Source organism: Muscardinus avellanarius (genome assembly GCF_963383645.1).
Source record: "Muscardinus avellanarius genome assembly, chromosome: 3".
In the NCBI taxonomy this organism is placed as follows: Eukaryota; Metazoa; Chordata; class Mammalia; order Rodentia; family Gliridae; genus Muscardinus; species Muscardinus avellanarius.
Window position 1 is genome coordinate 147,447,393 of NC_137788.1, and position 25,428 is coordinate 147,472,820.

At 44.2% G+C, this 25,428-nt stretch overlaps 1 protein-coding gene across 3 annotated transcripts; it reads right to left on the reverse strand.

Annotated features, from left to right (window-relative positions):
• Window positions 1-1,583: 1,583 nt before the first annotated feature.
• On the reverse strand, window positions 1,584-25,025 carry PRC1 (protein regulator of cytokinesis 1; the record flags this gene model as incomplete). Of its 3 annotated transcripts, XM_080692287.1 has the most annotated exons (14): window positions 24,909-25,025; window positions 24,377-24,499; window positions 21,700-21,933; window positions 21,217-21,387; window positions 20,860-21,009; window positions 20,188-20,335; window positions 17,047-17,183; window positions 14,123-14,218; window positions 8,912-9,058; window positions 8,662-8,772; window positions 6,007-6,117; window positions 4,656-4,832; window positions 4,290-4,331; window positions 1,584-1,655 (listed from the first exon to the last, which is right to left on the reverse strand). In XM_080692287.1, exons 2-14 carry the CDS (start codon window positions 24,485-24,487, stop codon window positions 1,584-1,586), a joined length of 1,707 nt encoding a protein of 568 aa, XP_080548413.1. In that variant the 5' UTR covers window positions 24,488-24,499; window positions 24,909-25,025. The 3 variants fall into 3 exon arrangements, with proteins under 3 accessions (XP_080548413.1, XP_080548414.1, XP_080548415.1); XM_080692288.1 differs by lacking the exon at window positions 4,290-4,331 and having other exon boundaries at window positions 1,627-1,655; window positions 4,733-4,828; window positions 6,003-6,117; window positions 24,909-25,007; XM_080692289.1 differs by lacking the exons at window positions 4,290-4,331; window positions 14,123-14,218 and having other exon boundaries at window positions 1,627-1,655; window positions 4,733-4,828; window positions 6,003-6,117; window positions 24,909-25,007.
• Between the last annotated feature and the right edge of the window lie 403 nt (window positions 25,026-25,428).

The window sequence follows — 25,428 nt, forward strand, 5'->3', positions numbered from 1 at the left end:
GGAAGTGGGTCCCTGGGGGCGCACCTCACCTGAGGATAGATTGTCTGTGGCAGCTCCTCTTGCTCTCTGGCTTCTGCCTCCTTGCTACTCGATAAAGCCTGTGCTCTTCCTCTTCACTTCTCACAACCATGCCCTGAGATCTGCAGTGTTTGGCCTCATAGGGATAAAGCAGCCTTCCTTAAACTGGGAGTGATGGGGCACGCCTATGCTCTCAGTAACTTGGAAGGCGGAGACAGGAGGTCCCAGTTTCAAAGCCAGCCTCAGCAACGTGGTGAAGTTCTTAGCAAGTTGGTGGGACCCTGTTTCCAAATTTAAAAATGGGCTGGAGTGTTGCTTGGAGGTACACTGTCCCCTGTGCTCAATTCCTAGCAGTACACACAAAAATCTTCCTTCTTCTGTTACATGGTCAGGTGAGTTCTTTAGCTTACAGTGGTGAAAGTGCTGAGAAATAACATAGTCCTAAACTAAGAAATTCTATGTCTTTTTTAGTATTTTGTTTTCTACCATCTAAACCAAACAAAAATTAATTTGGGGAAAAATCAAAACAAACAGTGTCATTCCTTAAAGGCCACTATACACATTTTAATTTATTTTTAAGAATATATTTATGTCTTAAAAACAGGCCATGTATACATATAACAGCATGGCTGACCTACAGATCAGGTCCACACTGGTGAGCTTTTGAGAACCATTTAACGTGTGACAGTGGTACTGGCGCATGCAGGTGGAGTAAGAATAAATAGTGCTTTAGGAAGAGCAGTAGTGATGGACAGGGGAGGTAAAGCCTTGTCGTAAAAGTTATAATAGGAATAAGACATTTAATGACATGTGCAAAGATGCTCATCTCCACGACAAAAATAGCCCAACCCACTCAGACAGCCTCCCCACTTGGCTGGCCTCTGCAGGGGTAGAGCTCACAGTAGGCCAAGAAATAGGGGGACTGGACCCAGAGAAACCTCTGAAGAAACAGTTCAAACCAGCATGTGTGTCCACAGCCACAGAGAGATTGTACTCTGATAGAACTGTACACAATTTAGCACAGGTGCTCTCGGCCACTCTTTGGCAGTAGAGCAGGCCACCTCAGGCTGATACGCAAAGGCATCTGCATCAGGAGGAAGGGGACAGGCCTTTTGGTGAGAGCAAAGCTGTAGCTACGTTATTGACTATCTCTAGACAAAAAATGTCAGTTGCTAATTACAAATAAGCCAATATTACTTTGTGTAACACACCACAAGGTTGGGTGCAGTCACTACACAAAAGTGAAATAAAAGTCCTCAATCATGCTTCAACAAGTAGAACTGGGGTGGAAGAAGAAATTGTGTCCCAGATGCTAAGATTTGTATTTACTGCTAAAAACTAAGTTTAAAGTATTTGAGTCAAAAATAAAGAGCCTACCTCTGGAACTTTGGCTGGCTAAATCACTAACAGACTTCTACCTGTCACACTCAGGTCCTTAGGTTAGGCCCATGGTAACAAAACTTCTCCAGGGTTTGGAGTACACCTAAACTGAAGAGAAACTAAAACCACCCCTCTACAATGAAGTCCATTCCAGGCACAGGAGGCTGACTGCTCAGGGCTTCTTCTCAGGCCTGGATGTTGGTTGAGTTGAGGACTTGAGAAGTAGCATCAGATTTGGAAGCCTTTGAAAGTTCTCGCTGTTGAAAAATAAATAACATGAATGGCAGTGCTACCCCTATCATGCACGCCCCTCCTTTCCAAGCACTGTGAAGTGCCAACACAGTCCCGAGGACAGTTTCTCTGCACAGGCTGTTAGAATTGGAAGGCTCAGGACCCTGAGCGCCATTCGGTTAGCCACATTCCAAGCACACGTGCACACAGGCCCCTTCCTCAGCCAGTCCATTCTTTTTTCTTTTTTGCGGTACTGGGGATGTAACCCAGGGGATTCTACCTCTGAGCTATGCACCCAGCCCTATTTTTTATTTTGAAACAGGGTCTCAAAATAAAGTTGCAAAGGGCCTCCTCAATAAGTAGCTGAGGTTGTCCTCGAACCGCAATTCTCCTGTCTCAGCCTCCCAAATGCTGGGATTATAAGCGTGCACCACCATGCCTGGCTAGCCAGTCCATTCTTTTAAAATGACACCAAGAGAAACCCCTCAGACATCACAAAACTACTCTTGGCATCATCGAGTTATGTAACCAAACTTTGGTTTCAAAAGCCCTTTATAAACAATGGGCTGGACTATCAATCCCTGGGGCTGAGGGCCTTATAACCTGCTGGTGATTTGATCTCATGCTGGAGCACATGGCAGAGAAGCAGAAGATGAAGCTTGAACAACCACTGAGAAAGGTGTTAGCAGAGGTTAGTTTTAGTTAGGCTTTTATACTTGCTAGTAGAATCTATCAGCTTTTTATTGTATATGTGGTACTGGGAGTTGACCTCAGGGGCATTCTACCACAAAGCTATACCACCAGGCCTATTTTTTTTTTTTTTTTTTTTTTTTTTGCAGGTCTGGGGATGGAATACAGGGGCATTCGACCTCCAAGCTACACCCCCTACCCTCCTTTTTTTTTTTGGTGGTACTGGGGTTCCTGGAAACCCTTCTACCTCCGGGCTACACTCCCAGACCTATTTTTTTTTTTAATTTTTATTTAGAAACAGGGTCTCTCAAGCCAGCAAGGCTTGGCTTCGAACCTGCACGATCCTCCTGTCTTAGCCTCCCAAGTACGGGGATTACAAGCATGCGCCACCACGCCCGGCTCTTGCCCCATTTTTAATTCTTTATTTTGAAACAGGGTTTCACTAAGTTGCGGAGGGCCTCACTAAGTAGCTGAGGCTGTCTTCGAACTGCGATCCTGTGGTCTCAACCTCCCGAATGCTGGGATTACACGTGTGCACCACCACGCCCGGTTTATTTTTTATACTTTATTTTGAAACAGGATCTCACTGAGTTGCAAAGGGCCTAAGTAGCTGAGGCTGGCTGCGAATTGGGATCCTCCTGTCTCAGCCTCCCAAATGCTGGGATTACAAGCGTGTGCCACCAAGCCCAGCTCAGGCCTATTTTTTATTTTGAAACAAGAGTCTCACTAAATTGTGGAAGGCCTCCCTAAGTTGCTAAGACTGGCTGCAAACTTGCAATTCTGTCACAGCCTCCCAAGTACTGGGATTACATGTACATACACCATGCCCAGCTGAGTCTATTAGCTTTAACAACCCAAACTAGATACCACCCCCATACCCCGGGCTGGCCATAGAGATAGGCAGGCACTTTTTTTGTAGTTATTTTTTGTGGTTATTTTGTATTTGTATGTTACTTGGGGTTGAACTTAGAAGTATTCAACTTCTAAACTATACCCCCAGCCCCATTTTATTTTCTGTTTTGAAACAGGATCTTGCTAGGCTGCCAAGGCTGGCCTTGTACCTATAATCCTCCTGTCTTAGCCCCCCAAGTACTGGGATTACAGACATGTGCCACCAGGCCCAGCTGGCAGGCTCAGTTGGCATTTCATTTAAATGGATGAAATAGTGTTTGCTGAGCCAGCATAAGAGAAAGCCTGACCCTCTGTCCAGCAATCAGGATCCAGAACATGAAGCCAGCTCAGTGCTCCACACTAGTTACAGTTATGGTAACTTTCCCATTCTCCATCCTGGCAACAGGAGAGGAGACAGCCCAGACTTTAACTTAGCCTCCTAACCTCCGATTGTCCCATGGTAAGACACTCAAGGGAGAGAACTGCTTGTTAAGAGAAAGGCACTGCAGTTAGGTATTAGCAGATACAGAAGAGGTTCAAGATGAAGACCATTCTGGAAAACCTATGGTGGTATAAACAGGCAAAAGTGAGGAGAGGAGCAGTAGCTAGCGAAGGTGGTCAGAAAGTTTGAGATTCAGCCCTGAGGGGTTAGTAAGGCATATACTCCAGGAAATAATCAGCACACAGGCCAGGAACCTCAGTATAAGCACACAGCTGGGGCTCCCCTCCCCATGTGATGAGCCGCTATTCTTTCCATCACTTTCTAGGCCTTTGGTGTCATAATTGGGGAGGGTGAAGATTTTCTTCTGTGAAATGTTTTTAAAATTCTTCACCTGACTTTGGATGGGGCTGAGAATCCAATTCAAGTCTGAACAAGATTTTTATTAGTCAGCAGGTTAATTGGTCTGTTGGGAACATAAGCCAAATATTTATTTTTGAAGTTCCTTTGTAAACAGGTTCAGTAATACACAGCTGAGGTTATGGGTTAGTGTAGCTCAATGCCCAGATGGGAATGACACCAGCAGATGACAGATCAGTTTGAAAAGGGACTTTGGACATGCAGGGGTTGCCATACAGACCTGAAGCCCAAAAGTGGAGCTGTCAGAGAGGGACGGATCCTTCTAAGAACAAAGAATTAAGGCAGTTACCAAGAACTCCATCACGAGAGCACCAGGGTAGTGATGAGGGCCGCCTCCTGCAGCCAGGGAGTGGTATTATCTTAAGCAGAAGGACCAGTGTAAAACGTCTGGCAGCTACTGCCAACTGTCTTGCTATGCAGACCCCCCTTCAGCCACCACCCCCTCACCATGGTCAAGACAGGAAAGGGATTCTCAGCCTCCAAGACACCTGTCCTGACCAAATAGCCTGGCCACCCTTGGGAAGACACCAACTGCCCCAACTGTGTGCTCCCCAGAGACTGGTAGATATCAGAAAAGGTGAATTACCGCAAACTCAGAATAGGTGCTGGCAACAGAATTAATGCTGAAGTTGCGCTGGAGGGGGGCAGAGTCGGGGTACCCACCACTCAGGATGCTTCCATTGAGCTCCAGGTTTTCTTTGTTGGCCCCGTACCTAGCAGCTCGGGGTGTTTTCTTTCCAGAACAGGTAGAAGTGAGGACTGGCTGCAGAGAAAGGAAAGATGGATCCATGTCACCTTATAATGAAGGCATAGATGCATGTAAAAACCCTAATGGACAAGGGTTGATACTATTTATATGCCTATAATCTTTTGGTTTATAAAAATATGGGTTTTTTTTTTTTCTTTTTTCGAGTGGTACTGGGAGTGGAACCCAGAGGCTTTCTACCTCCAGGCTATACTCCCAGACCCATTTTATATTTTATTTGGAAATAGGGTCTCGCTAAGTTGCCGAGAGCCTCACTACCTAGCAGCTCGGGGTGTTTTCTTTCCAGAACAGGTAGAAGTGAGGACTGGCTGCAGAGAAAGGAAAGATGGATCCATGTCACCTTATAATGAAGGCATAGATGCATGTAAAAACCCTAATGGACAAGGGTTGATACTATTTATATGCCTATAATCTTTTGGTTTATAAAAATATGGTTTTTTTTTTTTTCTTTTTTCGAGTGGTACTGGGAGTGGAACCCAGAGGCTTTCTACCTCCAGGCTATACTCCCAGACCCATTTTATATTTTATTTGGAAATAGGGTCTCGCTAAGTTGCCGAGAGCCTCACTAAGTAGCTGAGGCTGGCTTCGAACCTGCACAATCCTCCTGTCTCATCCTCCCAAGCACAGGGATTACAAGCATGCACCCCACGCCCGGCATTTTTTTTTCTTGAGATATATGTGGGGGGGAGAGTTGCTGGGAATTGAACCTAGGGCCTTGCACATGCTAGGGAAGTGCTCTACCACTAGGCTCTACTGAGACCCTTGAATCCTTAATAATTTACTGAAAATCTTTCATGAGCATAGCCTGTAGAGTACCTGAAATGCTAAAACATTTTAGCAGCATCCCTATCTCTCTTTTTTGAGTACCTTCTAGAGATGCAGTGTTGCTGAGCTGAATTCAGAGGCAGGAGCATCTGAGGTCACAGAGATCATGCCTGATCCCCAGATTCCCTGACATAGCCCAGGACTGCCTATGGCAGTGAGCTTGTGACACTTTTTTCTCTCATTAGTTTTCTGACCATTATCTAATGATTATCTGGCTCATGTCTGTCAACTTTCAGTTTCTCAATCATGACTGAATCCAAAGATCTTAGAAACTAGACCAAGTAGGTGGGGCTTCTGGGGAAACAGAGAGTACACAAGGATGTGCTTGTATACAGAATGTACTAACCTTGCTGCCAGAAGGAGGAAGGCGAGATACAGGAGAGCGGTAGATCGTCCCCCCAAACATAGGCCGAATGCTATTATTGGCTGTAGCATTGGACATGGTGGTAGTGTTGAGCTAAAGGGAAGAATAGACACATTACTGATATGAGGTAATACCCTCAGCCTTGCCAGCATGCCGTCTCTACACAGCAGAGAAATGAGTACAAGTAGTCCAGAAAAGATGGGTCTGTATGACAAAGAGCCTGCTATGTCTAATGTTATGTAACCGTTAGTAAATCCATGATGTCTTCAAAGCCTGTTTATATCCAGTATATGGGACTATAAAATTGTATAACCATGAGCTGGAGGTGGTGGCACATGCTTGTAATCCCAGTACTTGGGAGGCTGAGACAGGAGGCTCATTAAGTTCATGACCAGCTTCAGCTACTTAGTGAGATTCTCTGCAACTCAGTGAAACCCTGTTTCAAATTAAAGAATAAAAAATAGGGTTGGGGGTTTAGCTTGAAGGTAGAATGGCCCCAAGTTCAATCCCCAGTATCACAAAAAAATAAATAAGTAAAAGTAAATTCGTATAACCAGTTACAGCCTAAGTCATTTACCATATGACCCAAACACCCAAACATTCTAATAGCATTTCTATACAAAAACTTATACACAAATTTTTTTTTCTTTTTTGTGGTACTAGGGATGGAACAACTCAGGAGCTTTTTTACCTCTGGGCTATACTCCCAGACCTATTTTACACTTTACTTGGAAACAGGGTCTAAGTTGCTGAGAGCCTCACTAAGTAGCTGAGGCTGGCTTTGAACCTGTGCGATCTTTCTGTCTCAGCTTCCCAAGTGCTGGGATTACAAGCGTGCGCCACCACACCTGGCTATACACAAATGTTTATGGTTTTAGCTGTAATAGCCAAAAGCTAGAAAGAGTCAATACTGTGTGTGTGTGTGTGTGTGTGTGTGTGTGTGTGTGTGTGTGTGTGTTACTGGGGAATGAACCCAGGAGGCATTCTACTTCCAAGCTACACTCCCAGCCCTTTTTTTTTTTTTTCTTTTTGGTGGTACTGGGGTTCCTGGAAGCCCTTCGACCTCCGGGCTACACTCCCAGACCTATTTTTACATTTTTATTTGGAAACAGGGTCTCCTAAGCCAGCACGTGTGGCTGGCTTCGAACCTGCGAGATCCTCCTGTCTCTGCCTCCCAAGCGCAGGGATTACAAGCGTGCGCCACCACGCCCGGCAACTCCCAGCCCTTTTAAAAAAATTTTTTATTTTTGAAATAGGCTCTTGCTGAGTTGCTGAGGCTGGCCTTGAACCTGCAACCCTCCTGCCTCAGCCTCCTATGTACTGGGATTACAGGTACGTGCAACCATATGGGCCTAGCTAAATATTCCATTTATTAGTCACGAAAGTTGTCTTCCACTTAGCACCATGGTCACTTGTTCAAGTTACAGGATGAAGACCTCTGAACGTTTAACAGAATCACACAATGTTGCTTCACAACATCACAGAATACTGGCAGTTATTGGCCCTGGGTATGTGTAGTACTAGGGATTGACCCAGGGCTGTTCTACCTTTGAGCTATACCCCCAGCCCTTTTGTTTTGAAACTGGGTCTTACTAGGCTGCTGAGAGTTTTGCTGCATTTGCTGAGGCTGTCCTAGAATCTGCAATCCTGTCTCAGCCACCCACGTACTGGGATTACAGGTGTGTCCCACAACACCTGGTCTTCTGGAGGTTTTATTTATTTATTTATTTATTTATTTATTTATTTATTTATTTATTGGCACTGGGGATGGAACCCAGGGCTTTCTACCTCCGGGCTATACTCTCAGACCTATTTTATATTTTATTTGGAAATAGGGTCTCACTACGTTGCTGAGAGCCTCACTAGGTACCTGAGTCTGGCTTCGAACCTGCGCAATCCTCCTGTCTCAGCCTCCCAAGTACTGAGATTACAAGTGTGCGCCACCATGCCTGGCTGGCCTTGTGGGAGTGTAATGCAAGGACTTGACTGGTACTCATCACAGCTGACCACTGTGTGTGTGTGTGTGTGTGTGTGTGTGTTACCAGGAATGGAACCCAGGGGCTTTCTACCTCTGGGCTATACTCCCAGACCTATTTTATATTTTATTAGGAAACAAGGTCTCACTGAGTTGCTGAGAGCCTCAGTAAGTACAGTAAGTAGCTGAGGCTGGCTTCGAACCTGTGTGATCCTCCTGTTTCAGCCTCCCAAGTGCTGGAATTACAAGCGTGCGCTACCACACCCAGCTTACAGCTGACCACTTCTTTTTTTTTTTTTTTGTGGTACTGGGGTTCCTGGAAACCTTCTACTTCCAGGCTACACTCCCAGACCTATTTTATATTTTATTTGGAAACAGGGTCTCTTAAGCCAGCAAGACGGGCTTCGAACCGGCGTGATCCTCCTGTCTCCGCCTCCCAAGTGCGGGGATTACAAGCGTACGCCACCATTCCTGGTGAGCTGACCACTTCTTGACTATTGCTATAAGCCACTACTCAAAATTAAATGACAGTCTTCTATGCACTCAAATGGAAACAACCTGGAAGGGAGGAAGAACATTTCCCATGTGGGCAGGACAGAGGGTGAGAGGACCAAGATGCCCAGCCTCCTGCCCTGTGGGCAGCATTTCTCAGCCGAGTTTACCTTGCGCACTTTGCCTGGCGTGTTGGGAGCCAGTCCTCGCCGCTTGCTGGGCGTCCGGGGAGCGCTGCCATAGAGCATCTCTGTCTCTGTCTGCTTCTTGTTCTTAAGTTGCTGTGTGAAATTGGAAGCAACAGTGATGAGCGACTGAACAGAAGCAGGCCAGGAATTCCACATCCCGAGCTGCAAGGCACTGCCCTGTCCAAGCAGAGGCGCTGGGCTGTGCACAGCAGCTGCCTGAGTGCACACTTACTCTCTCTTGCTTGGCTCTCTCCTTCTCCAACCGATGCATCTCCCATTGTTCCATCACATACTCCATGAATTTCTGCCCATTCACCACAAATGCCTTAGATTGCTCCTGTTCCCACATTTCAATCCGTGCCTTCAACTCCTCTTCCAGCTGAGACCAGAAACAAAGACTTACTACTTTAATCTGTGGTGTGATTGTCTAAAAGAATGACACTTCACCCCTAGGTGTGGTGGTGCACCTGTGTAATCCCGGCTACTCTGAAGGCGGTGGCAGAGGATCATATATATGAAGCCAACCCGGGCAACTTAGCAAGACTCTGCTTCAAAAGAAAAAAGAGCATAGCAGGGCGTGGTGGTACACACTTGTAATCCCAGCATTTGGGAGGCTGAGACAGGAGTATCACGGTTTGAGGCTAGTGTCAGCTACTTAGTAAGGCCCTTGCGACTCAGAGAGACCCTGTTTTGAAATAAAGAATAAAAAATAGGGCTGGAGGTCAGAGGTAGAATGCCCCTGGGTTCCATCACCAATACCAAAAAGAAAAAAGCAAAAGAGCTCAGGGTGTAGGTCAGTGATAGAGCACTTGTCCAGCATGTGCAGGGCCCTGGAGTCAAGCCCCAGCACCACAAAGAAAAAACAAATGATGACTTCCTTCCCAAAATAAGTCAGACTTCAAGCAGCTGGACCCACGTGGGAACAGATCAGGGTGGCCATAAATCAAAGCCTCTAGATGGTTCATCACAACACATACAAGGTAGAAGAAAGCAATAACTCAGAACCTGAATACTGCAGTGTTTTCTTCTGCAGTACTGAGGTTTGAACTCAGAGGCATTCTACCTCCAAGTTATTCCCCAGCTACTGAACCAAGAGACTGAACAAGGGGTATGCTACCTCCAAGCTAACCTCAAGACATGTTTTATTTTGAAACAGGGTCTCCCTAGGTTGCTGAGAGTCTAATTTGCTGAGGCTAGTCTAGAACCTGTAATCTTCCTGTCTCGGCCTCCCAAGAACTGAGATTACAGAATACTGAGGTTTTGACATTTACAGTTAAAGGCAGTATCAGTAAGATGAGTAATATTAATTAGATGCTATATTAAAAGCAGGACTATGGAATCAGACTATCTGGGTTTCAATCCAGAATCTACCTCTTACTGCTTATAAAAAGGTAGGCAAGACACTTAGTACCTGTTTCCTTATCTGTAAAAGTGGAAATATATCAACCTCAAGGGATGATGTGACACTGTTTTCTTGCATCTCAGAAACATTTATTCATAAAGCCAGGCGTGGTAGCGCATGCTTGTAGTCCTAGCATTTGGGAGGCTGAGACAGGAAGATCCAAGCCAGTTTCAGGTACTTAGTGAGGCCCTTTGCAATTTAGTGAAACCCTGTTTCAAAATAAAGAATAAAAAATAGGCTGGGGCTGGGTGTGGTGACGTGGGCTTGTAATCCAGCATTTAGGAGGCTGCGACCAGAGGATCGCAGTTCCTAGATAGTCTCAGCTACTTAGTGAGGCCCTCTGCAACTTAGTGAGACCCTGTTTCAACCTAAAGAATAAAAAACAGGGCAGAGGGTGTAGCTCAGAGGTCAAATGCCTCTGGGCTCCATCCCCCGACCTGCAAAAAAAAAAAAAAAAAGAGTGCTGGGGTAGAAAGCCCCTGGGTTCCATCCCCAGTACCACAAGAAAAAAAAATTTTTTATTCATGCCACACAGTAAATATTGTACTTGTACAAAGGTATAACAATGCTCAGTGTTCCCATTTAACATGGATTGTTTAAATATACAGGCAGAAGCCAGAGTGGTAGCGCATACTTGTAATCTCAGTACTTGGGAGGCTGATATAGGAGGATTGCCAGCCTCAGCTACTTAGTGAGGCCCTCAGCTACTTAGTGAGGCCCTCTGCAACTTAGTGAAACCCTGTTTCAAAATGAAGAATAAAAAAAAAAAAAATAGGGCTGGGTGTGTAGTTGGGATGTAGAATGCCCCTGGGTTCCATCCCCAGCAACACACACACACACACACACACACACACACACACACACACACACACACAATTACTGGCATTTGAAGTTTGTACTAAAAATAAGTTGATAAGTTGGTTAATGACGATGACCATGAGCAGGAGCAGAACCTTTCAAAGCTCTTTTTTTTTTTTTTTTTTTTTTTTGCATATTGGGGTTGGAGCCCAGGGAATTCTACCTCCGAACTCCGAGCTATACTCTCAGCCCTACATTTTATTCTTAGGGTCTCAATGAATTGAAAAAGGCATCACCAAGTAGCTGAAGCTGGCTGCCAACCATGATTCTACTGTCTCAGCCTCCCAAATGCTGGGATTAGAAGCATGCGCCACCACGCCCAGTCAAAACTCTCCTATTACCAGCATTCTTTTTTTTTTTTTTCTTTTTTTAATTTTATTTTGGTGGTACTGGGGGTGGAACCCAGGGGCTTTCTACCTCCGGACTATACTCCCAGACCTATTTTATATTTTATTTTGAAACAGGATTTCACTAAGTTGCAGAGGGCCTCACTAAGTAGCTGAGGCTGGCTTCGAACCTGTGCCATCCTCCTGTCTCAGCCTCCCAAGCGCAGGGATTACAAGCTACCAGCATTCTTGATTTTATAAATAATGAAGCTCATCAACCCTACTCACATCCAAATCTCCTGATAAACCTAGGTATAGTAGGGTTTCATGGGGACCCAGAATTTTTTAGTAATGGTATGGTTTGAAACATCTTTGCAGGACCAATCACTCCATGGTGCTACACTTATATGAACAAATAACAATGAAATAAGCCGGGCATGGTGGCGCAGTCTTGTAATCCCAGCATTTGGGAGGCTGAGACAGGAGGATCATGGTTCGCAGATAGCCTCATCTACTTAGTGAAGCCTTTGCAACTCAGTGAGACCCTGTTTCAAAATAAAGAATAAAAAATAGGCTGGGCATGGTGGTACACGCTTGTAATCCCAGCATTTGGAAGGCTGAGACGGGAGGATCAGGGTTCATGGACAGCCTCAGTCGTTTGGTGAGGCCCTTTGCAATCAGTGAGACCCTGTTTCAAAATAAAGAATAAAAAATAGGGTTGGGGGGTCAGGAGTGGTGGTACACGCTTGTAATCCCCGTGCTTGGGAGGCTGAGACAGGAGGATCGCATGGGTTCGAATCCAGCCTTAGCTACTTAGTGAGGCTCTCAGCAACTTAGCGAGACCCTGTTTCCAAATAAAATATAAAAAAGGTCTGGGAGTATAGCCCGAAGGTAGAAAGCCTCTGGGTTCCACCCCTAGTACCACCAAAAAAAAAAAAAAAAAAAAAAAAAATAGCGTTGGGGGTATAGCTTAGAGGTAAAATGTCCCTGGGTTCAAACCCCAGTACCGCAAAAAAAAAAAAAAAAAAAAAAAAAAAAAAAAAAAAGAAAGAAAAAAGAAAAAAAAAGAAAAAGATAAAAAAGGCGGGTGTGGTGGCACATGCTTGTAATCCCAGCATTCAGAAGACGGAGACCAGAGGATTGTGGTTTGCGGACAGCCCCAGCTACTTAGGCCCTTCACAACTCAGTGAGACCCTGTTTCAAAAAATAAAAAAAGACTAGCTGGGCATGGTGGTACATAAGCCCCAGCATTTGGAAGGCTGAAACAGGAGGATCATGGTTCATGCCTCAGCTACTTAGTGAGGCCCTTTGCAATCAGTGAGACCCTGTTTTAAAATAAAATAAAAAATAGAGCTGGGCATGTCGCTCAGAGGGTAGAATGCCCCTGGGTTTTATCCCCAGTACCGAAAAAAAAAAAAAAAAGACTAAAAAATAGGTCAAGGGGTGTAGCTCAGAAGTATAATATCCCTGTGTTCCATTCTCAGTACCAAAACAAAACAAAAAACAGGAAGTAGTTTTGTCAGTACCAGGGTTAATAAACTCAGGGGCATTCTACCTCTGAGTACACCTCCAGCCCTACTTTTATTTTTTTATTATTATTATTATTTTTTTTTTGTAGTACTGGGGATGGAACCCAGGGGCATTCTACTTCTAAGCTACAACTCCAGCCCTATATTTTATTCTTTTTTTTTTTTTGGTGGTACTGAGTGTGGAACCCAGGGGCTTTTCTACCTCCGGTCTATACTCCCAGACCTATTTTATACTTTATTTGGAAACAGGGTCTGAGTTGCTGAGGCTGGCTTCAAACCTGTGCGATCCTTCTGTCTCAGCCTCTCAAGGGCTGGGATTACAAGTGTGCGCCACCACGCCCAGCTTATTATTTTGAAACAAGTTCTCACTAAATTGCTGAGGCTGGCCACGAACCTCCAATCCTCCTCTCCCAGCCTCCAAAGTACTGGGACTACAGCATGTGTCACCACACCTAGCTTAAAAATGAAACTAATAATGAAGCCTACAACACTTTCTCAAAAGCTTGCCTCATGCTACAGGCTGAATAGTTACTCTAAAATTCACATTGAAGTCCTAACTCCTGGTAGCTCAGAATGTGATTGTATTGGAGTAAGAACTTTATTATTATTATTATTATTATTTTTTTTTTTGCAGTACTGGGGATGGAACCCAGGGGCATTCTATTTCTGATCGACAGTCCCAGCCCTATTTTTTATTCTTTATTTTAAAACAAGGTCTCACTGAGTTGCAAAGGGCCTAAGTAACTGAGGCTGGCTTCGAACCTACATGATTCTCCTGCCTCAGCCTCCCAAATGCTGAGATTACAAGCATGTGCTACCACGCCCGGCTTGGAGTAAGAACTTTAAAAAGGTAAATGAAGCCAGGCATGGTAGCGTATCCTTCCCAAATACTGGGATTACCCCAGTATTTGGGAAGCCAAAGCAGAAAGATTATAGGTCTGTGGACAGCCTTAACAATAGGGCTGGAGTGTAGCTCAACATAGAGCTTTCCTCTGGGTTCAACCCCCCAATACCACCAAGAAAAAGAAAGAAAAAAAAAAAAGAATTCCAACCCTGCCAGTGACACTGTCTTCTAGCTTCCAGAATAGTGAGAAAATAAGACTTCTGCTGTATAAATCACCTAGTCAGCAGTACTTTAGCATGGCAGCCCTCATAGGTTAACACATTTCAATATGCTCAGCTGTTTACACTTAAAGTCCAGTGTATATTATCCTGCCTAAACTTTGGAGGAGAAGACAGTTTGGGAACAAAATAATACAAAGCAAAGAACATACAAAGAGTGAGGTATCTTGGAGCCAAGCACCCAAAACTCATAGGAATACTAGTACCTTGGGGAGTGTTTTCTGGAGCTTGGCTCGTTGCTTTTCTTCTTTTAGAAGATTTCCTCCCCGGTTTGTAAATCGACTTGGATCTGAAGCTTTTCTCTGTGAAGAGTACAATTTAATTAGAGTAAAACCTAGGACAGTGAGACCAGTTCTGCTAAAATTTCTTGCTCTCACGAGATGATCCAATATTAAAGTAACTTTAAGAATTTTGGCAGCCGGGCGTGGTGGCGCACGCTTGTAATCCCAGCATTCGGGAGGCTGAGACAGGAGGATCACGGTTCGTGGACAGCCTCAGCTACTTAGTGAGGCCCTCTGCAACTTAGTGAGACCTGGTTTCAAAATAAAGAATAAAAAATAGGGCAGGGGGTGTAGCTTGGAGCTTGAATGCCCCTGAGTTCCATCCCCAGACCCATTAAAAAAAAAAAAAAAGAATTTTGGAAGTCGGGTGTGGTGGTGCACGCTTGTAATCCCTGCGCTTGGGAGGCTGAGACAGGATCGCGCAGGTTCGAAGCCAGCCTCAGCTACTAAGTGAGGCTCTCAGCAACTTAGTGAGACTGTTTCCAAATAAAAAAAATATATAATGGGTCTGGGAGTATTGCCTGGAGGTAAAAAGCCTCTGGGTTCCACCCCCAGTATCACCAACAAAAAAAAAAAAAAAAAGAATTTTGGAGCCAGGCATGGTGGCACACACTTATAATCCTAGCATTTGGGAGTCCGAGACAAGAGGATCGTGGTTTACGGACAGCCTCACCTACTTACTGAGGCCCTCTGTAACTCAGTGAGACCCTGTATCAAAATAAAGAATAAAGGCTTGGCATGGTGGCACATGCCTGTAATCCTAGCACTTGGGAGGCTGAGACAGGAGGATCGAGGCCAGTGAAGACCTTCAACAACTTAGTGAGACCCTTAAAAAAAAAGAACAAAAGATAGGACTGGAGGTGTACCTCAGAGGTAGAATGCCCTTGGGTTCCATTCTCAGTACTACAAAAAAAAAAAGTAATTTTTTTTCTTTGGAAACCAGGTGTAATGGCGCATTCTTGTAATACCAGTATTTGGGAAGCTTGGGACAGGTGGATCACAGGTTGAAGGAAGGCCTCAGCAAGTAGTGAGACTCTCATCAACCTAGTGAGACACTTTTTGTGTGTGTTTGTGTGGTATTTGGAATTGAACCCGGGGACATTCTACCTCCCCACACTTGGGAGGCTGAGACAGGAGGATTGCACAAGTTCGAAACCAGCCTCAGCTACCTAGTGAGGCTTTCAGTAACTTAGTGAGACCCTGTTTCCAAATTAAAAAAATATAAAAAATAAGTCTGGGAGTATAGCCCGGAGGTAGAAAGCTCTGGTTCCACCCTCAGTGCCACCCCCGCAAAAAAAATAATAATGACAATAATAAAAAATAAAATAGGGCTGGGGGTGTAGCTTGGAGGTAGAATGCCTCTGGGTTCAGTCCCAAGTTCTGCGCAGAAAAAAGAAAAGAAAATGAATACATCCCAATATCTAGACAGTTTTCTTAGAAAAATAGCAAAAGTTGCAATGGTAGGAAATAATTGAAGCAGAGCGTGGTGGCGCACGCTTGTAATCCCCTTGCTTGGGAGGCTGAGACAGGAGGATTCCACAGGTTCGAAGCCAGACCCAGCTTACTTAATGAGGCTCTCAGCAACTTAGTGAGACCCTGTTTCCAAATAAAATATAAAATAGGTCTGGGAGTATAGCCCGGAGGTAGAAAGCCTCTGGGTTCTACCTCCAGTGCCACAAAAAAAAAAAAAAAAAAAAGGTAGGAAATAATTGCCTACCTCAACCTCCATCCATTCTTCTCTCCTCCTAGTAGCAGAACAGAACTTGTCTGGGGGCAGCAGTTCTTGCACCTCTGCCAACGTGTACCCAAGTGTTGAGACAAAGACCGGGGAGCCCTTCACTAGGGGACTCTCCCCTAGCACACTGCCTGGAAGGTGGCTGTGTGGGTGAGAGTGCCAGTGTGGACTTCATTCATGGGAGAAACTTCTACCTTATACTTCATTTAAGCTTTTACCTGGGTATTTTTTGCTTGTATGCCCTAGTATACAAGCTTAATTAATAATAAAGAAAGATATCTGGTGAAGAACAAAGGAAAACTAGACTGAGTTTATAGGGCATGCTTTTTTCTTTTCTGGTAGTACTGGGGATTGAACCCAGAGTTTCATTATTGCTAGGAATATGCTTTATACTAAGCTATACACCAGCCCAAGGCATGCACACCCCCCCCACACACACACACACACTGCTGAGGATTGAACCCAGGGACATTATACCTCTAGGCTACACCCCAGCCCTAGTTTTTAGTCTTTTTATTTTTGAAACAGGGTCTCACTGAATTGCAAAGGGCCTAAGTAGCTGAGGCTGTCCAAGAATGGAAATCCTCTGGTCTCCACCTCCCGAATTTGGGATTACAAACATGTGCCACCACTCCTGGCTCAAAATTTTATTTTTTGTTTTTGTTTTGTGGGTCTGGGGATGAAACCCAGGGGCATTTGACCTCTGAGCTACACCCCTTGCCCTATTTTTATTCTTTATTTTGAGACAGGGCCTAAGTAACCGAGGCTGTGCATGAACCACGATCCTCTGGTCTCGGCCTCCTGAATGCTGGGATTACAAGCAAGCGCCACCACACCCGGCTTATTTTTTATTTTATTTTTTATATTTTTTGAAGATTTAAAGAAGTTTATTAAAATATAGAAATACAGAAAATAGAAATACAGCCCCATGCCAAAATGGCATGAAGGGGTGACTCGAAATGAATACACCCTTATTTTTTATTTGGAAACAAGGTCTCACTAAGTTGCTGAGGCTTCCAACCTGTGATCCTCAGGCATGTATTACCACAGTTGGCCCAGGGCATACTTTCTTGGCATTTCAGTTCACTCTACAAAAACAGAATTAGGACAATACCTCAAACTCTAAGAAAAGCTTCCAGCTCTCTTCCCACTTCTGGACACCTTCAAAGAGTTCCTTGTGAACTTCATAGTAGTTTTTTAATCGCACAATCTCAGCATCATGAAGCTGGAGCAGGTTTTCTGTGTAGTCCTCTGAAACATATAGTACAGGTAGTTTAAAAGCAATTCCTCTAGGGCTTAGTACCCAAATTTATGAATCCCCACTCCTCTAAAATGGAAATGTTTTTTTTCCTTATAATAAATGATACAGAAAGCTGGGTATGGTGACACACACTTGTAATCCCCACGCTTGGGAAGCAGAGACAGGAGGATCATGCCGCTTTGAAGCCAGCCTCGCTGGCTTAAGAGACCCTGTTCCCAAATAAAAATAAAAAGAAACAGGTGTCTGGGAGCGTAGCCTGGAGGTAGAAGGGTTTCCAGGAACCCCAGTACCATAAAAAAAAAAAAAAAAGAAAAGAAAAAAAAAAGATACAGAGCATGGTATGGTTTGTCCTTACAATAAATGATACAGAGCATGTATGACTGAGGTAAGAGGATTGCAGGTTCAAGGGCAGCCTCAGAAGTAGTCTCTCAACCTAGCAAGACCCTGTTTTCAAAATAAATAAATAAAATAGGGCTGGGAGTGTAGCTTGAAAGTAGAATGCCCTCAGGTTCAATCCTCAATACCACAAAACAAAGCAAATAATAAATTATAAAGAAGTGTGTATACCAGAGCTAATAAAAAGGCCAGGCCAGGGCACTTGGCTCAGTGGTAGAACACTTGTCTAGCATGTGCGAGGTCCTGGGTTCCATTCCCAGTACTTCTAAAAGAAAACAACCTATTAAAAAAAAAAAAAAAAAAAAAAAAAAAAGCCAGCTGGGCATGGTGGCATAGGCTTGTAATCCCAGTACCTGGGAGGCTGAAATAGGATTACAGGTTTGAGAATAGCCTCAGCAAGTAGTGAGAGCTTCATCAACCTAGTGAGACCTTGTTTAAAAATAAAAATTAGCTGGGTGTGTTGCTGCATGCTTATAATCCCAGCATTTGGGAGGCTGAGACAGGAGGATCGTGGTTCACAGACAGCCTCAAGCTACTTAGTGAGGCCCTCTCAGTGAGACCCTGTTTCAAAATAAAAAATGGGACTGGAAGTGTGGCTTAGAGGTAGAATGTCCCTGGGTTCCATCTCCAATACTGCAAAAATAAATAAATAAACAAAATAAAATAAAAGCCAAGTTTGGCGTGGAGGCACAGACTTATAATCTCAGTACTTGGGAGGCTGAGACATGAGGATTATAGGTTCAAGACGAGCCTCAGCTACTCACTGAGGCCCTATTTCAAAATAATGAATAAAGCTGGGCATGGTGGCACATGCTTGTAATCTCAGCATTCAATCCCAGCATTTGGGGGGCTGAGACACAAGGATCATGGTTCACGGACAGCCTCAGCTACTTAGTGAGGCCCTCCCCAACTCAGGAGACTCTGTTTTAAAATAAAGAATAAAAAATAGGGTAGAGGGTATAGCTTGAAGGTAGAATGCCTCTGGGGTTCCATCCCCAGACCTGCAAAATAAATAAATACATAAATAAATACATAAATAAATAAATAAAATAATAAAAAAATAAAGCTAGGGCGGTAGCTCAAAGGTAGAATGTCCCTAGGTTACATCCCCAGTACTGCAAAAACAAAATAAACCACAAAAAAAAACCAAAAACAAAATAACAAAAGCCAGAGGCAGACAGGCATGGTGGCACTCACCTATAATCTCTTGGAGTACTTGGGAGGCTGACACAGGACAGCCTCAGCAAGCAGTGAAACTCATCAACCTAGTGAGATCCTGTTTCCAAATAAAACTGGGCTAGGGGTGTAGCTCAAAGGTAGAATGCCTCTGCGTACAATCCCCAGAGCCATACACCCAAAAAATAATATACAGATAAGATAAAAGGCAGCTGGGGTGACAGTATAAGCCTGTAATCCCAGAACCTGGAAGGCTGAGACATGAGATCACAGTAGCAAGACTCTCAACAAGCTAATGAGAACATGTTTCAAAATAAAAAGGGCTGAGGGTGTAGTCTGGAGGTAAAACGCCTCTGGGTTCAGTTTTGTGTGTATTGGGGGGGCAGCAGATACACACAAATAGAAAATAAAAAAGTAAAACAAGCTGGTCACCAACAGCCTGGGAGGTGGGGTGTTGCTGAGTAACTAGGGTATGGATTAAAATGATTAATATTCTCCAGAATCTGTTGTCTCTTGACTTATTATCTTAGGTTTCTTTCATATTCTTCCTTCTCCAATCATTAGTGTCAGTCACAGAAAACTGTTTAAAATTGTTTGTTAAATTTAGTTAGTACAGCTTCATCTTTCTGGTCCATTCATGTCAGCCTCCTGCGGGCTCAAGCACTTGCCCCTCGGCGGCTGTGGGTTAAGTTGCTCCAGTTTATATGCTTTAGTATCCTCATCTCTTGACATAAAGATTATGTGAGGCCAGGTGTGGTGGTGCATGCCTATAATCACAGTATTTTGGAGGCAGAGACAAGAGGATTAGATTTTTTGTGATATTTGGGGACCCAGGAACACTACCTCCAAGCTACACCCCCCGGTCCTATTTTTTAGTCTTTTTATTTTATTTTTTTGTGGGTCTGGGGATGGAACCCAGAGACATTCGACCTCTGAGCTACACCCCCTACCCAATTTTTTATTCTTAATTTTGAAACAGGGTCTCACTGAGTTGCGGAGGGCCTCACTAAGTAGCTGAGGCTGTCCGCGAACCACGATTCTCCAGTCTCAGCCTCTCAAATGCTGGGATTACAAGCATGCACCACCACGCCCGGCAGTATTGTTGAAGGACAGCTTCAATAACTTAGCAAGACTGTTTCAAATAAGAAGGACTGGGGATGCTGCTCTGAGGTAGAATGCTCCTGGGTTCATTTTCCAGTATATATATCTTATATACACCACAAGTTGCTGTAAGGTAGAATGCTCCTGGTTTCAATCCCCAGTATATAACACACACACACAGGCACGCACACACAGAGTTATGAGAACATTGTTAAGGGTTGGCTATTATCTGTTCAGAAGAAGAAATACAGACTTCTGGGTGAGTTCTGTGCTTGTAAATACCAGTGCAGGCTGTGTGAACACCACTGCTTCTGTACTAACCAGCATAGAAAGGGGCAAAAGCTTGTCTCTGCTCCTGGCTGTAGAAACACTGGTCCCAGTACTGGGCCAGTTCCACGCGAATTGCTTCGATCACTTTCTTCATGTTTTGCATTTTCAGTTCTTCCAACCGATCCACTTCTAATTGCAGCTGAAAGAAAAAGACCTGTTAAAGGTGGTTGTCATAGCTTTCTACTCACTCAGGCTTGTGAAAAGTTTCTCCTTTTTAATACAATTACTCTACAAAGACACAGGGATAAATCAACCCTCTTTTTGACAATGACATTAAAGGACCCAGAAATCTAAGGAATGTACACAGAAGATAAAAGCAGGCTATTGCCACTCCCCCTTTTTTTGCAGTACTGGGAATTTAACCCAGGAGCATTCTACCTCCCAACTATACCCCCAAGCACTATTTTTTATTATTTTGAAACAGGGTTTCACTAAGTTGCAGGGGGCCTCACTAATTAGCTGAGGCTGGTTGCAAACCTGCGATCCTGTTGAGCTTCCCAAGTACTGGGATTACAAGCATACACCACCATGCCTGGCTGCCACCCTTCTTTGAAGCTCATCTTGAGAATGGGCTGGTGTAAGGGAGAAGTCAGCAAGGACATCAGACTGGACCCAGAAATGCTCATGGAAGACTGCTTATCTGGCAAACACTGGGTTTCTTACCGCTTTCCTGATCTTGGCCTTCGAGCCAGTCATAACCGTGGCCACAGCCTCCCTCTCTTCTTCAGGTATCTGCAGCCTGTCCCAGAGCTCCCGGATTTGAGCACGTAGACCCTCACACACTGCCTCATTTTGTGACTTTCGAACTTCTAGCTGTAGCAAGGAAAAAGCAATGGTTACAGCAAAGTGTTAAGTAGCAAGGAGAAGTCTGGCCCTCTGGCTTCCCACTGAGAACTGTCTGGACCCACATGGAGAAGTACCCATAAGAGAGTTACAAAAGGCATACGGCCTTGCCTTCTGAACACAGCTAAAACTGCTGCACACTACTGAGATCCCAGGCCAGATTTGTGAAGACATTACCTGCCGTAGCAACTTCTGTAGTGTTTCAATATTCTCCAAAGATAAGCAAAAGGCATCTTCATCTTCACACACCACATCTCTCTCAAAGCTTGTGTCTGGAGTATGATCTAACTCTTCCATACACAGTATGATCTGTCTCTTTATGCTGACAAACTCTTCACGCCTAGATGTCTATAAAACAAAACAATTATGCCGGGCGTGGTGGCGCACGTTTGTAATCCCCGCGCTTGGGAGGCTGAGACAGGAGGATTGCGCAGGTTCGAAGCCAGCCTCCACTGGCTTAAGAGACCCTGTTTCCAAATAAAAAGTATAAAATAGGTCTGGGAGTATAGCCCGGAGGTAGAAGGCCCCTGGGTTCCACCACCAGTACCACAAAAAACAAAGACAAAAACAACAACAACAAAAAAAAAACCTAAAAGAAACCAATTACACAATAGCCAGAGGAAGGCTTACTTTCAGGACGCACATGTGCAGGGAGCATACCTTTGTTTCCCTCAGAGTTGCCACATGTTGTCTGAACAGGCTCAGCTCTTCTAAGCTGGGAATGGAGTTGCTGTCAATGTCATAGTGGGGCATGCAAAGAATTTCACACAGTTCTTGATCTTGTTCTTGAAGTAGCTTCAGTTCCTGTTTTCTCTCCCTCTTCTGTTTACGCAACAATTCCACCTGAGTACGCAAATCTTTTTCTAGTTGCAAGATTGTTGTTTCTCCTTCTTCCTGTGTTAAGACACAAGTGCCAGTGTTCTAAGGTTCCAAGTGATTCAATTAGAGGATGAGAAGGACAATAGGAGAAAACTTAGGTGACAGACTTTCAGTTAAATTTACAAATAAGTCAACTCATGACCAAAAGAATATAGCACAGAGGATCTTCTTTTGATTGGTACTAGGGATTGAACCCAGGGACATTCTACTTCTGAGCTACATCCCCAGCCCTATTTTTTATTCTTTATTTTGAAGCAGGGTCTCACTGAGTTGCAAAAGGCCTAAGTAGCTGAGGCTGGCCGCAAACCATGATCCTCCTGTCCCAGCCCCCCAAATGCTGGGATTACAAGTGTGCGCCACTATGCCCAGCTCTTCCCCACACTTTTTTGAAATTGTCTGAGTTAGCCGGGCATGGTGGCGCATGCTTGTAATCCCTGCGCTTGGGAGGCTGAGACAGGAGGATCGCATGGGTTCGAAGCCAGCCTCAGCTACTTAATGAGGCTCTTGGCAACTTAGTGAGACCCTGTTTCCAAATAAAATATAAAAAAGGTCTGGGAGTATAGCCCGGAGGTAGAAAGCCTCTGGGTTCCACCCCCAGTACCACCAAAGAAAAAGAAAAAAAAAAGAAAGAAATTGTCTGAGTTACCAAGCATTGGCCTTGAGCCTGCTATCCTCCTATCTCAATCTCCCTATTTATTTATTTGTCTATTTACTTACTGTTACTTTATGGTGCTGGAGATTGAACCCAGAAGTATTCTACCTCTGAGCTATACCCTCAGCCCTGCTTTTTATTTTTATTTTGAAACAGGGTCTCACTAAGTTGTGGAGGGCCTCACTAAGTAGCTAAGGCTGGCTACGAGCCTCTGATCCTCCTATCTCAACCTCCCAGGTATTGGAATTACAAGAGTGCGCCACCACACCCAGCTCCAAATTTATTTTTATTGTTGTAAAATACACACAACAGCCAGGCGTGGTGGCACACGCTTATAATCCCAGCACTTGGGAGGCTGAGACAGGAGGATTGCGTAGGTTCGAAGCCAGCCTCAGCTACTGAGTGAGGCTCTCAGCAACTTAGTAAGACCCTATTTCCAAATAAAGTATAAAATAGGTCTGGGAGTGGTAGAAAATCCCCTGGTTTCCACCCCCAGTATCACAATAAATAAATAAATAAATAAATAAATAAATAAATAAAATACACACAATATAAAAACTTAGCATCTGCTTGTAATCCCAGAACTTGGGAGGCTGAGACAAGAGGATCACACAGGTTTGAAGCCAGCCTCAGCTACTTACTTAGGCTCTCAGCCAACTTAGTGAGACCCTGTTTCCAAATAAAGTATAAAAACTAGGTCTGGGAGTATAGCCGGGAGGTAGAAAAGCCCCTGGGTTCCACCCCCAGTACCACAAAACAAACAAACAAACAAAACAAAACAAAACAAAACAAAAAACCCTTACCATCCTAGCCATTTTAACTGTATAGTTTAGTGGATTTTTTTTTTGGGGGGGGCAGGTCTGGGGATGAAACCCAGGGGCATTCGACCTCCAAGCTACACCCTATGCCCTATATTTTATTCTTTATTTCGAAACAGGGTCTAAGTTGCAGAGGGCCTCACTAAGTAGGCTGAGGCTGTTCACAATCCGTGATCCTCCAGTCTCAGCCTCCTGAATGCTGGGATTACAAGCATGTGCCAGCATGCCCAGCAACGCACTGCATCTTACAAAACAAACTCTGGCTGGGCATGGTGGCACATGCTTGTAATCCCAGTATTGGGATGAGAAAGGAGGATCACAGGTTCAAGAACAGCCTCAGCAAGCAGTGAGACCTATCAACCTAGTGAGACTCTGTTTCAAAAATAAAAACAATGTCGGGCGTGGTGGCGCACACTGGTAATCCCCGCGCTTGGGAGGCTGAGACAGGAGGATCGTGCTGGTTCGGAGCCAGCCTCGCTGGCTTAAGAGACCCTGTTTCCAAATTTAAAAAAAAAAAGATCTGGGAGTGTAGCCCAGAGGTAGAAGGGCTTCCAGGAACCCCAGTACCACCAAAAAAAAAAAATAAAATAAATAAATAAATAAATAATAAAAAATAAAAAAATAAAAACAATAGTTGGTTTTTAATAACCTTTCCTTGTGTCACTACTTTTGCTTCCTAGGTACCCTTTTCATTTTTTCTCAGAAAATGAATAGCACACTGCCTCCTGTACATACCTTTTCCTCAGTTTACATAAAATGCCACAGAGCAGACCCAACAGGAAGCAGCTTTTTTTGATGACCTATTGACTGCTTCATCATAACAGGGCAACTCTACAGATGTGAATATTACTTTGCAGAACTGATCAGCCAGGCAGTGCATCTTCCCCATTTCTCAGTTCTAGCACCAATCCTACAGTCCCGAGTCAACGCTTCTTCCAACATCTCAGAGTCAAGCTGGATTCCCCTGAGACTTATGGGCTGCACATACCTGAAAGGGCTCAACTTGTAACTCACTGCACAGGGTGTTCAGCTCTTTTTGGCAGATAGATATGCTTTTGATAAGCCTTTCCTTCAGGCTCTCCTCTTCAGCAATCATCATATCCAAAAGATCCTATAAGAGAGAAAAATGATCCACAAAGGTTTGAGACTCCCCAGTGTCAAAATCAAAACACTCATAACTTCAAGAAGAGATTTAAATGAAAACAAGAAGAGACTGAAATCCTAGTGCAGGTGATCAGATGTCTTGGCTGAGACACCAACATCCTTACCCTGGAGACCAGCAATACTTGGCTCACTTTTTTTTTTTTTGGTGGTACTTGGGGTGGAACCCAGAGGCTTTCTACCTCTGGGCTATACTCCCAGACCTTTTTAATATTTTATTTGGAAACAGGGTCTCACTAAGTTGCTGAGAGCCTCACTAAGTAGCTGAGGCTGGCTTCGAACCCGTGCGATCCTCCTGTCTCAGCCTCCCAAGCACGGGGATTACAAGCGTGCGCCACCGCGCCCGGCACTTGGCTCACCTTGATGTGCTTCTTTACAACCTCTGTTCTTTGTAGCCGCTGATCCTCTGGAATCCCAATTAACTCCCATATTTCCCGAAGGTGAGTTAGGGCTCTTTGGAGACAGACTGTGGACTCCTCTGCCACTATCTCACTGAAAAACAAAATACTTTTGTTACATCAATCACTGCCTCAAGACCAAAAGTAGCATTTTTAGGAACTAAGTAGTCTAGCTTCTCAGTGGCCTTAAGGATAAATAAAATAAACTGAAAACATTCATCTTAATTCACTTCCCCCAAAATGCCACACAAGCAAAGCAAAATTCAGTATTGCATTACATCATGAAAACAGTCTTCTAGATAACACTCAGAATATGAACTTTCAATGATTCTATCTATGATAGTATTATATAGAATTACAAATATCTCTATTAAAGGAAAACCTGACAAAACATCAGTGAGATAAACTAACACAAATACCTGCTGGTGAGAAGCTCTTGCAAAACAGCTGGCAATGTATTGTGTGTGTGTGTGTGTGTGTG